Source organism: Ailuropoda melanoleuca, chromosome 3, assembly GCF_002007445.2.
Source record: "Ailuropoda melanoleuca isolate Jingjing chromosome 3, ASM200744v2, whole genome shotgun sequence".
Classification (NCBI taxonomy): domain Eukaryota; kingdom Metazoa; phylum Chordata; class Mammalia; order Carnivora; family Ursidae; genus Ailuropoda; species Ailuropoda melanoleuca.
The window spans coordinates 26,422,983-26,437,640 of record NC_048220.1 but is presented as its reverse complement, the minus strand read 5'-3'; the positions used below and the strand labels follow the sequence as shown (position 1 = coordinate 26,437,640).

The 14,658-nt window shown below is 36.3% G+C and overlaps 1 protein-coding gene across 9 annotated transcripts in view; it reads left to right on the top strand.

Moving 5' to 3' along the window:
• The window catches only part of FAM13B (family with sequence similarity 13 member B), a 76,440-nt gene that overhangs the window by 54,327 nt on the left and 7,455 nt on the right, over positions 1-14,658 (top strand). For 5 of the 9 annotated variants that reach the window (XM_034656066.1, XM_011229268.3, XM_034656064.1 and 2 more), the window contains 9 exons: positions 1,737-1,785; positions 2,198-2,348; positions 5,117-5,182; positions 6,594-6,804; positions 7,982-8,111; positions 8,712-8,793; positions 10,890-11,119; positions 13,096-13,179; positions 13,412-13,507. In XM_034656066.1, the coding sequence (XP_034511957.1) occupies positions 1,737-1,785; positions 2,198-2,348; positions 5,117-5,182; positions 6,594-6,804; positions 7,982-8,111; positions 8,712-8,793; positions 10,890-11,119; positions 13,096-13,179; positions 13,412-13,507 (1,099 nt within the window). The remainder of the gene's footprint in view (positions 1-1,736; positions 1,786-2,197; positions 2,349-5,116; positions 5,183-6,593; positions 6,805-7,981; positions 8,112-8,711; positions 8,794-10,889; positions 11,120-13,095; positions 13,180-13,411; positions 13,508-14,658) is intronic. The other 4 variants (XM_011229270.3, XM_011229267.3, XM_034656063.1 and 1 more) reach the window with 3 other exon arrangements.

Here is a 14,658-nt window from a genome sequence, read left to right as displayed (position 1 = left end):
GTATCCTAGTATATCTTATGCAGTTTGTGTTTGTTTACCTCCTTGGCCAGCAAAAATGGGAGGGAGATACTGAAGCAATGAATATTTCAGCCATATGTAGTCTCCATAGATGATGCAGTCCCTTTGAGCAGAAGGTTTCTAGAATGTTTTAAGTCGCTGAGTAGGTTTTGGTTCCTGTTACCCTTTTTCTGATTCTTTGAGACATTGCCAAGCAGTGTATTATAACTTTCTTAGGAAAAATTATTTGATATTCAGAAAACAGATTTGTAATGAATGCAGACTAGATTGTAAATACTGAGGATTCTCAAACATTACTGATGTGGTGATAGCTTGTTGGCAAGGGTAAACTCGTGTTAATGCCATTGTCTCTCTTAATTGTGATAGGAAACTTGTTCTCTGAGGGTAAGTAAATTCTTTGGAGCCATGTCTCTGGAGTGTCTCCATACTCTGAAGGTCCACAGATTTCCTGCTTACAGCAGTTCCTTGTGCTTCCTTTCAGGAGGCAGGAATGACCCTCTTCCAGCCCAGGGAGTATTGGAGCTATGGGCTGAAGATATAAGATAAACAGGCATCCCCAGAATGATGACATCTGGATTTGGTAGAACAATAAGGATCCATTTAGTGAGGACTCAATCTTTTTGGAAAAGCTCTTTCCTCTTCAACTTGTGTATAGGTTAGCAAACTTGTTTCTAGATCCAAAGAGTTCCTTGGTTAGATGGATTACATCTTGCATGCTTAACACTCATGTTTCTCAAATTTAGGTGATTGGGTCTTTTGTAGTCTCAAGGCAGAATGTAGCTCATTCCACCATTTGCTCCCACTCTAAGCAAGGGAAGGCCTTTGAGCTTGCCAGGGAATTTAGTTCATTTCTTATGCTCAGCAAGAATAAGGTATTTATGCATATGAGGAGATGGCTTGCCATAGGTAGATCAAGACCTGTCTGTGGGTGCTCACTGTTAAGGCAGGGTGGAAGCAGCATCTGTGTGTACCATTGTAAACTGCCACCATTGTAAACTCCCACAGTAGGTATGTTGATAACCTACTGTAATACCAGATGCTCTGTTGACTGGTCAAATAGGGAGAGATCATTTGTGACAGCTTGCTCTAATATTTGTTCTAAATAGGGGTTCATTTTTATGGGGGGGTATAAGAGGTGAATTGAAATTTTTAAAAATTTCCTTTTTACATGTTACCATTATGTTTTGAGGAAGGAGAAGTTTAGAAGTAGTAATCTTGTTCTGATTGTGATAGAACACAATCAGATTTGAAATATAGGAACATAAAAAAAATATATAGGACCATTGCTATACCTTTAAAAAAATCTTCTTTAAAAGAAAAAAAAAGTCCCAGAGTGGGGGATAATAAAGCTATTTGTTTAAAACTAATATTTACTTTACAAAATCTTTTCCATTATACATTCAACACTTTTGATTTCTATTTATTGTGGATTTTAATTTTACTTTTAAAATGTTTTTCTTTTGGAGGGGGTGGTTATGTGGGAGGGTGGCGAATGTTACTTAATTTTTCTAAACCTGAAGTTATTCTGTGGATCTTTTCAGTAGTGTGTGATTTTCAGATATAGGGCTCCAAAGAATGGGCATATGTCCAGTTGTCATTTTCTTCTCTCACATTCTAAATGCTAACTATATGGGGAAGAGAGGAATCTAGGTAAGAAATGTGCAATGATAGTAACCTACTTATTCCTAAAAGACTAATAACTGTACTTGTATTTTTAGGAAAGAATATGTGTCATTTGACAGTGATGCATTGTCACACTTGATTCTGGTAAGATCTTTTTCTTATGGTTTTTACAAATTTGACTAGGTTTAACCTACCAATTATTATATCTGGCCTTTAACTCTTGGGTTGAATAGGTTTAAAGAAGATGTAAATACAGATTCTCCTACCAGATATTTTACAGTTCAGAGCAGCTTAATTTGTCACTTTTGGTTACAAGTAACTTGGTTATAAAAACATTTTTCTGAATTTGGCATCCAAACTTTGTCTTCCAGTAGTACATATTATAAAACTGCAAATGTATGTTTGAAAATAGTTTGGATGGTGGGAGTGGGAGAGCTGAGTATATAGGCATAGTAGTACACTAATAGAGACGATACAAGGATATATGCTGCTTGTTTTTAAGCTGAGTGAGAAAAGCTTTGTGGTTGTGAAATGTATTCTTTATTTTAAAATACAGGATTCTAGTAGCAAGATATGTGATTTGAATGCCAACACTGAATCAGAAGTGCCAGGAGGTCAAAGTGTTGGTGTTCAAGGGGAAGCAGCATGTGGAACCCAGATTCCACATTTAGATCTGAAGAATGTTTCTGATGGTGATAAATGGGAAGGTAATTTTAGCCACACATTATTTTCCTGATACTGTTATTTGTACCTGAAAACACCTAAAGCAATAATGAGACTACTGCTCTTTTCTGGACAATCTTAATTCATTTTGACTTTCTGTTCTCTCTTTCATCTAAGAGGAGTGAGTGAGTGTTGTTACTCAGATGCGCTAATGAGATTGTAGGGCAACTATTTCTTGTGAACCAGAAGTTCTTATCTGATCCATTAGCTTTGAAGAGAAGTTAGAACTGATTAAATAAGTGAAATCCCCCAGGATAGGCTTTTGTTAATTGTTAAACCAGGTGCTATTTCCCAGTCTTTGGAAATCTCATATGTTAGGCCTTGGGGATCTCACCACTTTAAACAGAGGGTTTACATGTAACCACATTTCCTTTATGATCATCAGGAAGCCTTTTTTTTTTTTTCCCTCTAAAATGATCTTAGAAGGCGTTTCTAAGCAAACACTGTAACATATCCCCACATCTGTGTATTAAATGATATAAGCATGGGAACAGAGTCCTAACAGTTTTTATAAAGGAGAAAAATTTAAATTTAAAAAGCAAGCCACCTGTGTGTATATATTTGTCAGAACTCAGCAAATGTGTACTTAAGACTTGTATTTCATTGTATATGAGTTTTTCTTTTTTTAATCAAAAGATGCAAAACCTAAATAAATATTGAACTCCAGTGAATGATTTGCATGCCGAAGTATTTACAGGGAAGTATATCATTACCTGCAGTTTACTTTGAAATCCATGAAAAAAGATTAGATGGTTAATGGGATGAATAAATGTTAAAAAGCAAGAATAGTAAAACGTTAATGGTTGAATGTAGGTGATTGAGGTATGGATGTTCACTGTAAAATTTTTTCAATTTTACTGTATACTTATAAACTTTCAAATGTTGGGGCTGGGGAAGTGGAAGCCAGCAACAAATTTGAATTTAGGAGTCCTGTATCATACACCTTCCTAGGTAAAGAGACATTGAGACATCTTAGGAAATCTTCCAAGTTACTTATTTGTTCACTTGGATGAAGTTCCCTTGGTTATCTCACCTTTGGTAGTTAGCTGACTGACATACAGCGGTGATAAGAATTGCAGTGCTAATACCACAGGCTCCTTTTGCTACCTCAAGTCTACTCATTTGATCACAATTGGAGTTTATTTATTTATTTTTGAAGGTATAGCCAATTTTTTTTAAAGCCCCAACCAAGTCATTGTCTGTGCCAATCTTTATTGCTGTCTCTCCAACCCCCTCCTTTTTTTTTTTTTTTTTTTTGTTCTAGATGTTTGGCATGCCTAGTGGCATATTATGTGTCTTAACTTAGACTAAATCAGGTAGTTGTCTTTCTTTTGCTTTGTTCTGGGTTATTTAGGATGTTTGGAATTTATGAAGATGCTCCCCAGAATTAGGGGATATGTTAGCATCCTGGTGGCAGTAAAGATCAACCGTCCCGTTCATTTATTTATCCTTACATAGTCACTGAAAAGAGTGGTGGTCAACAGAGCATCCCTAGAGCCAGCCGCAGTAGGAGAGGAGTTTCTGAAAGATGAGGCTGGGATTCTGACAGAGAGCTGATGTTTCTCCCTTTGGAGGATGCAGATAAATAGCCCTTCATAATTGTTGGCCTGGGCGTTCTGACTTAAGTTTTAACCATAGAAGAGCACTTGTTTTCTATTGTCTGAGGAGATAGAACTTTGTGTGTTCAGCTTCAGCCTTCTGGAGGCTTACCTAAAGCGAACGTAATGCCAGGCTCACTGTTTCCCTGTCAGAATCCTCCCCTTACAGCTTGTGGTACAAAAAGAAAGTAACTATAGACTTCTGATTTTCAGTGCCTCAGCTCACCTGTTATAAACCTGGCTCAACAGGTGTGACAAATCCACATAGGCCTCCTGCTGGCTTTTACAGGAATAAGGGTCAGTAACTTTCAGAGAGCACGTGGTAGTAGACATTTGAGTGACCTTCTCAGCCATGAACCTGTATGTGCTCGGAAGAGTGGCTGTTAGCAGACTATGTTGTTCCTTCCAACTTTGCCACCAATACAAAGATTGATTTTCTATATCTAGGAATTAGGATATAATGAAAGTCTTCCTTAAGGGGCCAAATTACTTTAGACCCTAGATACCTTGGAATCAGAGACCTACCTTGTTTGATGTGACTCTTAAAAGAGAAGTGGGGTCACTCCAAATAGAAGTCCACCTCCCTCTTCCTTAGTATGAGGGTTTTGTGTTTTGTATTGCTCAAATGATAGTCAGCAGAATGCAGTTGGCAAGCAGGTAGCACACGTCCACCAGCAGCATGAATTTGTAGCAGCCAATCAAAAGGTTTTGGCTTTTAATAGAAGTGGGCAATATCTTTCCTTCAGATTCTCTCCTGCTAAAACTCTTGAATAAAATACAAGTAGGATCTTTTCAAAGAACAAACTAAGGGAGATACTTTTCTGTCAAATGAATTAAATTGAAAAGGTTCAAACAGTACTTGGTTAAGAGTTTCCATTTCTTCAGTTTTATGTTTGAGTTTTAATAAAACAGCACTACTTTGATTTTTTTTTTTTTTTTGCCTTGCTTGCTGAAATGGAAATACATGTTTGTGTTTGTTTTTAAAGTTTGGTTAGTAGTAATTTCTTTGAATAAAGTTTTTGAGCAGAACGCCTAACTGGTTTTAGGGAAATGTTTTTGGTATCTTTGGCTTTGTGTTAGTTATGTGTATGGTTTGTTCTGACTGTGCTGTGTGTTCACTTTAGTATTTTTTGCCATTTTTTCCATTTTATTAGCGTCATGCCCTATCACTTTCCCCCTCATTGATTTCAAAACAATGCATCTGCAGAGAGATGGGGAGGGTAAGTATGGTTCACCATAGTTTAGTTTTTTGCCTTTTGATGGTTCACTTTGTTTGCCTTTTTATGAGCCCTTCTCCTGCTGTCCCCATATATTAGGAAAAGTGTTCTGGGTTAAAAATGATACCCAGAAATAATTGTTTTTGTTAATTTCCTCTTAAAACAGGTGGTTTCTCAAAAAATGTTTATTACCAGTTATTTGCTGGGAAGCAGGTACAAGGGTTGCTTTGGAAATACTTTATTGCTGGGCTTAATGTGGGATTGCACGCTTTGTACCCAATTTTTAGTTATCAGATTGATATGGGCTTTAAAAACTAACTAAATTATGTTCTTATTACCCTGGAAAAATTATGTAATGCTTTAAATTGCTAATATATGAAGTTAAACTAAATTACTAAAGTAGCAATCCTTAGCTATTGTGTGAAGAAAAAGAAAATAGCAGTCTTGATTTTTGACACTGTCAAGCCATCTTTGCATCCAAAAATACTTAAAAACTTACTTTTGCTATTGTTAATAGTCGTACATCAAAGTTTTAAATTGTAGTATAAAGTTAATGTGTTGATGGAAAAGTTTTTCCCCCTTTTGGATTCCAGTGGTACTTGTATTTTTGTATTTGGAGTGTATTTGTGGATTGTACGTTTATCTGTATGTGTTCTGTATGTAATCAAACCTTACATGGGCACAGACATCAACTATATTGACGTGGGTTCATTTGAGAACATACAGGTTAACTCCAGTAAGATAAGTGTGCTTAAGGTCTAGTGCTGTTAATTTTTGTCTTGATAATACTGTTGACTGTTTAATTACTAAGATATATATTAAATATAGAAATCCTGTAATTTAAAAAGAAGAAATCCTATAATAGAAAATAACAACCATAATTTAATGTTAGAGGCCAGGTGCTGTCAGGTGAGTTAGCTGCTCATTTGGAAATGTTAAGAATTCCTTTGGGGTCAGAGAGCTCCATTTGGTGAGTGTTGTGAATAGCACAGGGAATAGCTTACTTCCACTTTTAATATAGTCACTTGACAGTGATAGTTTGTTTATTCACCTGGCAGCTATTGAGGTTTTGTGTTTACTATTTATAAAACAGCACTTGAAAAATAATATCTAGTATAACTTTATAAAGAGCTTGACAGTGTCCTTTCTTGCTTTGTGACTGGGTTCAGAAATTTAAGATATAACTCTTTATGGGAAAATAGAACTCTGAGCTAAAAAAAAAAGCATAGAAAATTAAAAACTATAGTAAGCTTTACGAAGACCCTGTATCCCTTGTTTTAAGTATATAATAAATACTATATGAACCACCACATAATGATATGATTTAAAGAAAATACAGCTGATAATTGTGTGACTTTTTTTTCTATGTGGAACCAAGAGACCCATGGTACTATTCTTTGTGTTTATTTTACAGAGCCATTTCCTGCTTTTAAGTCTTGGCAGGAGGACTCTGAGTCTGGAGAAGCTCAGCTCTCTCCACAAGCTGGAAGAATGAATCATCACCCCCTGGAAGAGGACTGTCCTCCAGTATTATCACATCGTAGTTTAGATTTTGGGCAAAGCCAGCGTTTCCTACATGATCCAGAAACACTGGATTCCTCATCTAAGGCACTTTCTTTTACTAGGTACATTATTTTTATATACTTAGGAGAGGCGAGTCTTATTATGTCACCAGATCCTTTGAAAGGTTTAATCCTCCAGACCTGCAGTTCCAAGCTTTTCCCCCTGTATCATGAAAAACTTTTTGTTAATTTTTTGGAGAGGGCTTGTAAATTCTGAGTTCATTGAGGTGTAGAGGTTTGCTTTCTAATAGACATTTCCTCACAGTGTACATAATCATTTTTTCACCTATGACTGAAATACAGACTCTGGAAGGGAAGCAGCAAGTGGAACTCACCAATTCCTAATGTTTCTATTGTCAACACTTTAAATTGATTCTGAATGTCAAAACCTTTCCTTTGCAGTTTGAACACAAAATGAATTCTGAGCTGCTGGGCATCTTTGTTTCTTTTCTGCCTTTGTCCAAACAACTTTTGAGTGATTATACATTGTTTTCAACAGTACTTGTGTTAGCTAATGGTGTGGTCTCTAAAACTATAGTGTAAGGTTTGGTTTTGGTTTTGTATTTTTTCGTTTTTTTTACACTACCTATCCTTTAGTGTTAGGGACTTAATTTTTACTTTAAAGATTTGCTTCTTGGAAGTGGCATTGTTATATCAGGGTGGTAAGAGTCATAGTGTCAGTAACTTGAAAAAAATTTTTTTGACCAGGTAACTTCTTCGGTTTTTTTTGAAATATAATTGACCTACAATATTCTCTTACTTTCCGGGTGCCTTTCTGGCTCAGTTGGTAGAGTGGGCAACTTTTGTTTTGTTTTGTTTTTTTTTTTAAAAGATTTTTTTTTTTATTTTTTATTTTTTCGACAGAGATAGAGACAGCCAGCGAGAGAGAGAACACAAGTAGGGGGAGTGGGAGAGGAAGAAGCAGGCTCGCAGCAGAAGAGCCTGATGTGGGGCTCGATCCCATAACGCCGGGATCACGCCCTGAGCCGAAGGCAGACGCTTAACCGCTGTGCCACCCAGGCGCCCCTAGAGTGGGCAACTTTTGATCTCAAGGTTGTAGGTTCAAGCCCCACTATGGGTATAGAGCTAACTTAAAAATAAAATTAAAAAAAATTCTGTTCGTTTCAGGTGTACATCATAGTCATTTGATAGTTTTGTACATTGAAATGAACCCCTTGATAGGTCTAGCTACCATCTGTAATAACTTGAAATTTTAGCTAACACTCTTGTTTTAATTCAGGATTCGAAGATCATCCTTCAGTTCAAAAGATGAAAAAAGAGAAGAAAGAACACCGTATCAGTTGGTCAAGAAACTTCAGAAAAAAATTAGACAATTTGAGGAACAGTTTGAAAGGGAAAGAAACAGTAAAGTAAGTTCGTGGCATTGTCCAGGGTTTGATAGATCTGTTGGAACTGGGAGGAGTTTCTTTGGAGAGCATTAGTCCATCTCTTCCCTTAGACAATGAAGTTGAGGTGTGCAGAGAAGTAGTGATCATGTAGATCTGAAATGATAGAGATCCTAAGCTGTCTCATTTCCAGGCCAGTATTGTCACCAGCGCATCTTTATATTTCAGTTGGTAAAAAAGCTTGTATAATTTTTAAAGGAAATACTTTACATGGACAAATCACGTGAATGCTATTTCTGCTTCCTCAAAAACCACAAAAAGCAAGGGGGAACGGGAAGGAAGGGATGGGACGGAGGGGGAAAATGTTTAACAATTAGAACATGTGAAGTGGCAGGAGTCCTATACTTTGAATCAGAAGACCTGTATTCAAATCTAACTGTCGTCAGTTTCTAGAGTCTGCTCTGAGAGAGCTTTACTTGATATCCCCTTCTGTCTACTTCAAATAAGATAAGATGAAGTAAGGATTGAATGAAATCTCTGTTTTGGGAACTGTAAAATATTATTTGGGCATCAATTAACAATTGCCGCTTACCACAGAGGTGTCAGTGTTCCTTAATTTTTTAGCCCTCCTACAGTGATATTGCAGCCAATCCAAAGGTATTAAAATGGATGACAGAGCTTACCAAACTGCGGAAGCAAATTAAAGGTAGGAAATTTATTGTTTTTATAATATGTTTGCTTTAAACAGTATTATTATGGTATTCTCATTACATGAGAATTGTATAATTAATAATTCTATGACATGAATTAATAGAATTATTCTATGAGAATTATGGTTATAATTTTTGATAATTTTAAATCTGAGACGCTGTTTGGCAAAAATAAAGGTTTCCTTTTGTTCTTTTATTAGTTGTGGTCAAAATTGTAGTACTGTATTCTTCCATATATCTTTCTGGTGTTTCTATTGGTAATATTCTTTTGAAAAGTGCCCTAGACGTTATTGCATGGTGCACTGGGTGTTATACATAGCAAGTAATGAACCATGGAACTTTACATCAAAAACTAGGGATGTACTGTATGGTGAGTAACATAATATAAAAAAAAATTATTATTAAAAAAAAAAAGTGCCCTAGATTATATATTCATAGGGGATATTAAAAAGTTTATCTGAAAAACAGTTCAAATATTAAGCAGTTTTGTTTTTTGGTAGGTATTTCATTAAGAATTTTTTGATGGGGGGCGCCTGGGTGGCACAGCGGTTAAGCGTCTGCCTTCGGCTCAGGGCGTGATCCCGGCGTTATGGGATCGAGCCCCCACATCAGGCTCCTCGACTATGAGCCTGCTTCTTCCTCTCCCACTCCCCCTGCTTGTGTTCCCTCTCTCGCTGGCTGTCTCTATCTCTGTCAAATAAATAAATAAAATCTTTAAAAAAAAAAAAAAGAATTTTTTGATGGGTATGTAATCTAAGACTATCATAATAAACTGTTTATACTGTAGAGACTAAAAACGGTAGGTCTTCTTTAAATAAAAACTAGGTCTATGTTATTGGGTATTGGCTCAGTACAGCAGCTGCTAAGTTCTATTTACTTCATGGGTGTTTAATCACCATGCTTTTTAGTAATTGTTAATACTTAAAAAATTATCTGTACCAACTATGGGTTTATAATCTGGAGCATCACATTTTGGTATATTCATTTGAATTTATTCAACAAAATTTTTCTATCATTAAGTACCAAGTACTTGTAGACACCTGAGCCTATAGCGGTGGATAAGACAGTGTCCTTGTTGTCATTGAGTTTACATCCCTGTGGTTAAAATAAGTTTCCTTACCTCTTTAGAATTTTCCCCTATAATTCTATTAAGGATTTCCTTGTTTAATGCCAGTTTCCAACCATTTGTGAAAATCATTACCTTGAATGTGTTACTGATGGGTGTATTAAATTGACAAGCATTAGTCTCTTAACTAATTTTCCAATTTTCTTCACTTTTCTTGTCTCACAGTTCATTCTCTGCATAGCAGCCAGGATTATCTTTTTAAAAACTCTGTTAACTATCTTCAAAGCCTTCAGTGAGCTTCCCTTTTAACTTCGAATAAATGCCTAACAATGGGGAGGAAGTAGTGATCATGTAGATCTGAGATTATATAGATCCTTAGTTGCCTCGTTTCCTTGCCTACTGTGCCCTTAACCCATTTTATCACATTCCACTCTTTTCTGTTCCTTAAACATGCCGAGCTTCAGGGCCTTTGCACTGGGTATTGCTTCAACTGGGGAGGAATGCTGTTCCCCTAAATCTTCTATGCTTCATTTGCTGCTGCTGCTTCCGTGTTCACCTAGGATGTCCCCATCTCAGAAAGTCCTTTTTCAGTCCATTAAATGTAGTTGCTTTTCCCTAAAGGTACATTCCTTTTAGTACTGTGACACCATCCTGTGTTCTCTTCTTTTATAGCACTTAGCATTCTTTGAAATTATTTTATGAATCTGGTTACTTGGTTTCTGTTTTTATTTCCTTGAATATATGCTCCATGAAAACAGGGACTATGTCTCTTTGTTAACTACTGTATCACCAATGCTTACCAGAGAATCTTACTTTATGGTAAGGCTTTCTATGAATTATCATTGAAAGAATGAATGGTATAGCTTGCCATATATAGAATTTCAGTGTTTCATATAATCTTGATATAGCTGAGCCTTTGTGCTGTTAATGTCCACTTTTCTGTTGTATATCTTGCTTATTACTCTTTTACATCCTTAGCAAAATCATTATTACTGATCTGTTTGTCCTCTTGGTTCTGAAATGTAGATGCAAAACACAAAAGCTCTGATGGAGAATTTGTACCTCAGACACGCCCACGTAGTAACACTCTTCCAAAAAGCTTTGGCTCTTCTCTAGACCATGAAGATGAAGAGAATGAAGATGAATCCAGGGTCATTCAGAAGGAGAAGAAGCCATCTAAGGAAGCAACACTTGAACTTATTCTGAAAAGACTGAAAGAAAAACGTGTTGAACGGTGTCTTCCAGAAGATATCAAAGTAATCTTGAGCTGTGCTTTTTGCCCAGACTAGCCTTTAGAGTCCCTGAAAAAAAATAATTACCCCAGTGGCATAGAGAGAGATGTGTAGTAATCTTACTGGCCTGAGTCTGCTCCCCAGTTTTGTAGGTAAACAACATGTTTTTATCTGCACACCAGAAATGGCCAGTCTTTCTGGGAGTGAGTCACAATGGTAAAATGAAGGAGCACCTAGCTGGCTCAGTTGGTAGAGCATGTGACACTTGATCTCGGGGTTGTGAGTTCTGAGCCCCGTGTTGGGTGTAGAGATTACTTTAGAAATAAAATCTTAAAAAAGAAAAAAAGTTTTACTAGAATCCTGATCTGTTCATTTATATTGGAGACAGTTGGCAAGATGAGTGTGTAAAGACCTAAACATAACTGAACTTGAATCTTGGCCTTGTATCTTGATAGTTACATATATTGAGCTCTTAGCTTTTGCTAGGCCCTGACTCATATTATTTGCATTCTGCCCGAGTCCCTTCAACTGTCCTATGACTTATATGGGTATGATTATGTCCATTAAAATACTAACAATATGGTTATTGTGAGGATTGAATAAATGAATATTTTTGAAGAACCATTACTCAAAGCCCATGCTTAGGGCAGTCCTGGTCAAAGCACTTGGCAACCCAGATTATTTATCAGATGAGGTTTGCTGGGAGAATACAGAGATGGTCTCATGTGAACTTTTGTCTAGGCAGTGATGAGCCCTGATGTTTGTTCCTGTCTTGACAACGGAGTACACCTCTTTCATGGTTTAAATATTGGAGTGTTTGGGGCGCTTGGGTGGGTCAGTCGGTTAAGCGTCTGCCTTCAGCTTGGGTCATGATCCTGGGGTCCTGGGATCGAGCCCCTCGTCGGGCTCTCTACTCAGCAGGGAGTCTGCTTCTCCCTCTCCCTCTGCTGCTGCACCCCCTGCTTGTGCTCTCTCTCTGTCAAATAAATAAATTTAACAAACAAATAAATAAATAAATATTGGAGTGCTTATCTCCATTGAACAGGGTTGGATTAGAAATTTTAATCACTGCCTTCCCTCAGTTTTTCTTGTTTTTCAGTTTTGTGTTAGATCAACCAACCTCCATTCCCCTCTCTCTACCCCTTTTTCTAGAAATGATTTTGATTGGATTGGCTTTATTCAGATTCACTGTCCTAGGGTTTAAGGAGCAAGCTTGAGGTTGAAATCACAGTGTTTTACAGTTTACTCCTAGCTATCCTTTACTGGATGTACATAATTTAAAGTTGTATTTGTTATAGGAAGATATCATCCAGTGAATTTTTTTTAACCTTTATTCCACTCTGGTGAGAAACAAGGCAGTATTATCTAATCCTGGGAATAAGTAGAGAGTTTATTTGGTCTAGATTCAAAAGGGTATTCTGTGAAACACTGGTTCATTGCGATATTAAAAGGTGGTCCAGTGGAACAAAGGTGGGAAGGTTCTTTGGGCAAATAGGCAAATAAATTTGGGATGTCCTTCCTCCTTTGTAATTGAGAGTACTAAAAGGTAGTGGGTGAGTATTGCAGTATAAAGAAAGTATCATAGGAAGGAAAATGGAGGTCATAGATTGGAAGTCTAGGTCACACATTGGCAGTGTCATACTTTTTCAGGATCTTTCCACTATACTGCTGCCAGATTTTCTTAATTATTTAGTAGAAATACTGATTTATAGGATAAAAAGAGTTTAAGTAGTTATCCAAGGATACTAAGCTGGTATACATAATTTGTTCAGATAAAATACAAGTAAGCCACCAAGGAGAGTGGATATCTGTTACTGGGAGACCAGATTTTACAGGAGACAGAAAACTATTGTGTGCAAATTTGTAAGGAAAGGCTGTTTTTTTGTTAGCCTAGGCTGGAGTGGTGATAGGCTGCCCTTTCACCCTAATTACACTGTGGGATTGAGGAAAATAATGATGGTGCCAATGAGAGTGTTTTGTTTTTTTCTTTTAAATTCTAGAAAATGACAAAAGATCATTTGATAGAAGAGAAAACTTCTCTCCAAAAAAGTCTTCTTTACTATGAAAGTCAACACGGAAGGCCGGTAAATGTCTCTCTTGCTAAAGAGAATTGATTTTCTACCTTAATAAAGAGCACAAATTCCTTTTGTGGCCCACATCTTCAGAGCTGATTTATAGAGCATTGTTTCCTTCATTTTGGAGATTGTCTGCTTATTTAAAATAACTTCTTAAAAATTGGGAGAAAGTCATGTTGCCTAATGTTTTCGACAATTAAAATTTCTGATGACTAGGTAATTTCCATTTTTCTTACTTTAGGTGACCAGGGAAGAAAGGCACATTGTGAAACCTCTCTATGAGAGGTACAGACTTGTAAAACAGATGCTGACAAGAGCTAGCATCACTCCTGTTCTTGTGAGTAAAGCACACAAAGATTTATCTAGTTCATTTTACCAGGACCTACCCTTTAAAAAATATTATTGTGATGGTATACTGGAGAAATACACAGCTAAGGTAGCAAGAATTGTATTTGTAAGGTGAGGTTACTGCTTTTAAAAGAATAGGCAATTAATAATCAGTGCCTACCTACCATCTCCCAGGCACCTGTAAAAGCATTTTATGTGTATCATTAAATGAAGAAGATGTCATTAAAACCTGACAAGTCACAACAGTTAGCAGATGATAGCCTCATTTCACAGATGATGAAACTGGGGCTAAGGAGTGATATATGCCCAGGGTCATCTACCTTGTGGAATTAAAAAAAACCCAAAAAACATATTTCAGACCCTGGCATAGTTTGTTTCAATTTAAATTCTTGTGTTTGAAAAGACAACAGTTTTGTGACGGCTGTCATGATGATTTAAGTGCACGAGCTAATAAACTGATTTTTTTAAATTATGTTTTATTATTTTATTATGTTTTATTTTTTTATTATGTTTATTATGTTTTTTTTATTATGTTTTTTATTATGTTAGCCACTGTATTGTATATCGTTAGTTTTTGATGTGTTTTTTTTTAAAGTTCATCTTTTTTAATGAAGTATCAAAATAATGCTTATTTACATTTGTGTACCTTTTTAGAGAAAAATGAAAACTCTAATACTTAGGTGCAAATCAAGTGCTGTCTCCAAATTAACCAATAGGTAGTAGGACTCTAGATTTCTCTCAGGCTCAAATAGAAAACAGCATGTAGCCCATTCTGGACCATCTTGTTAGGAATTAATTCACTGGAAGTATGGTTTGCTTAGGCATGCAAGGTCATTTTTAGATCGATAGCCACTTGCATGGGGGTTTCTTTCGGGCTTTGACTACCTGACTACTCATTATTAGAAGGTTCACTAACATAACATAATAAAAATTTTTTTAAAAAAAGGTTCACTTTGGCCTTCTGAACATTTTTTATCTAACCCTCATATAAACATTCTTTTTAAATGGCTGTTTTTTTAGTTGGTCATCCCAGCAGTATTTGATTTACATATAATCAGGTTTTTTTGAACAAGGAATCCTGTATAGGTTATATTCTTTGTACATAAGACAGTTTATTTAATACAGATTTTATCCTTTGAT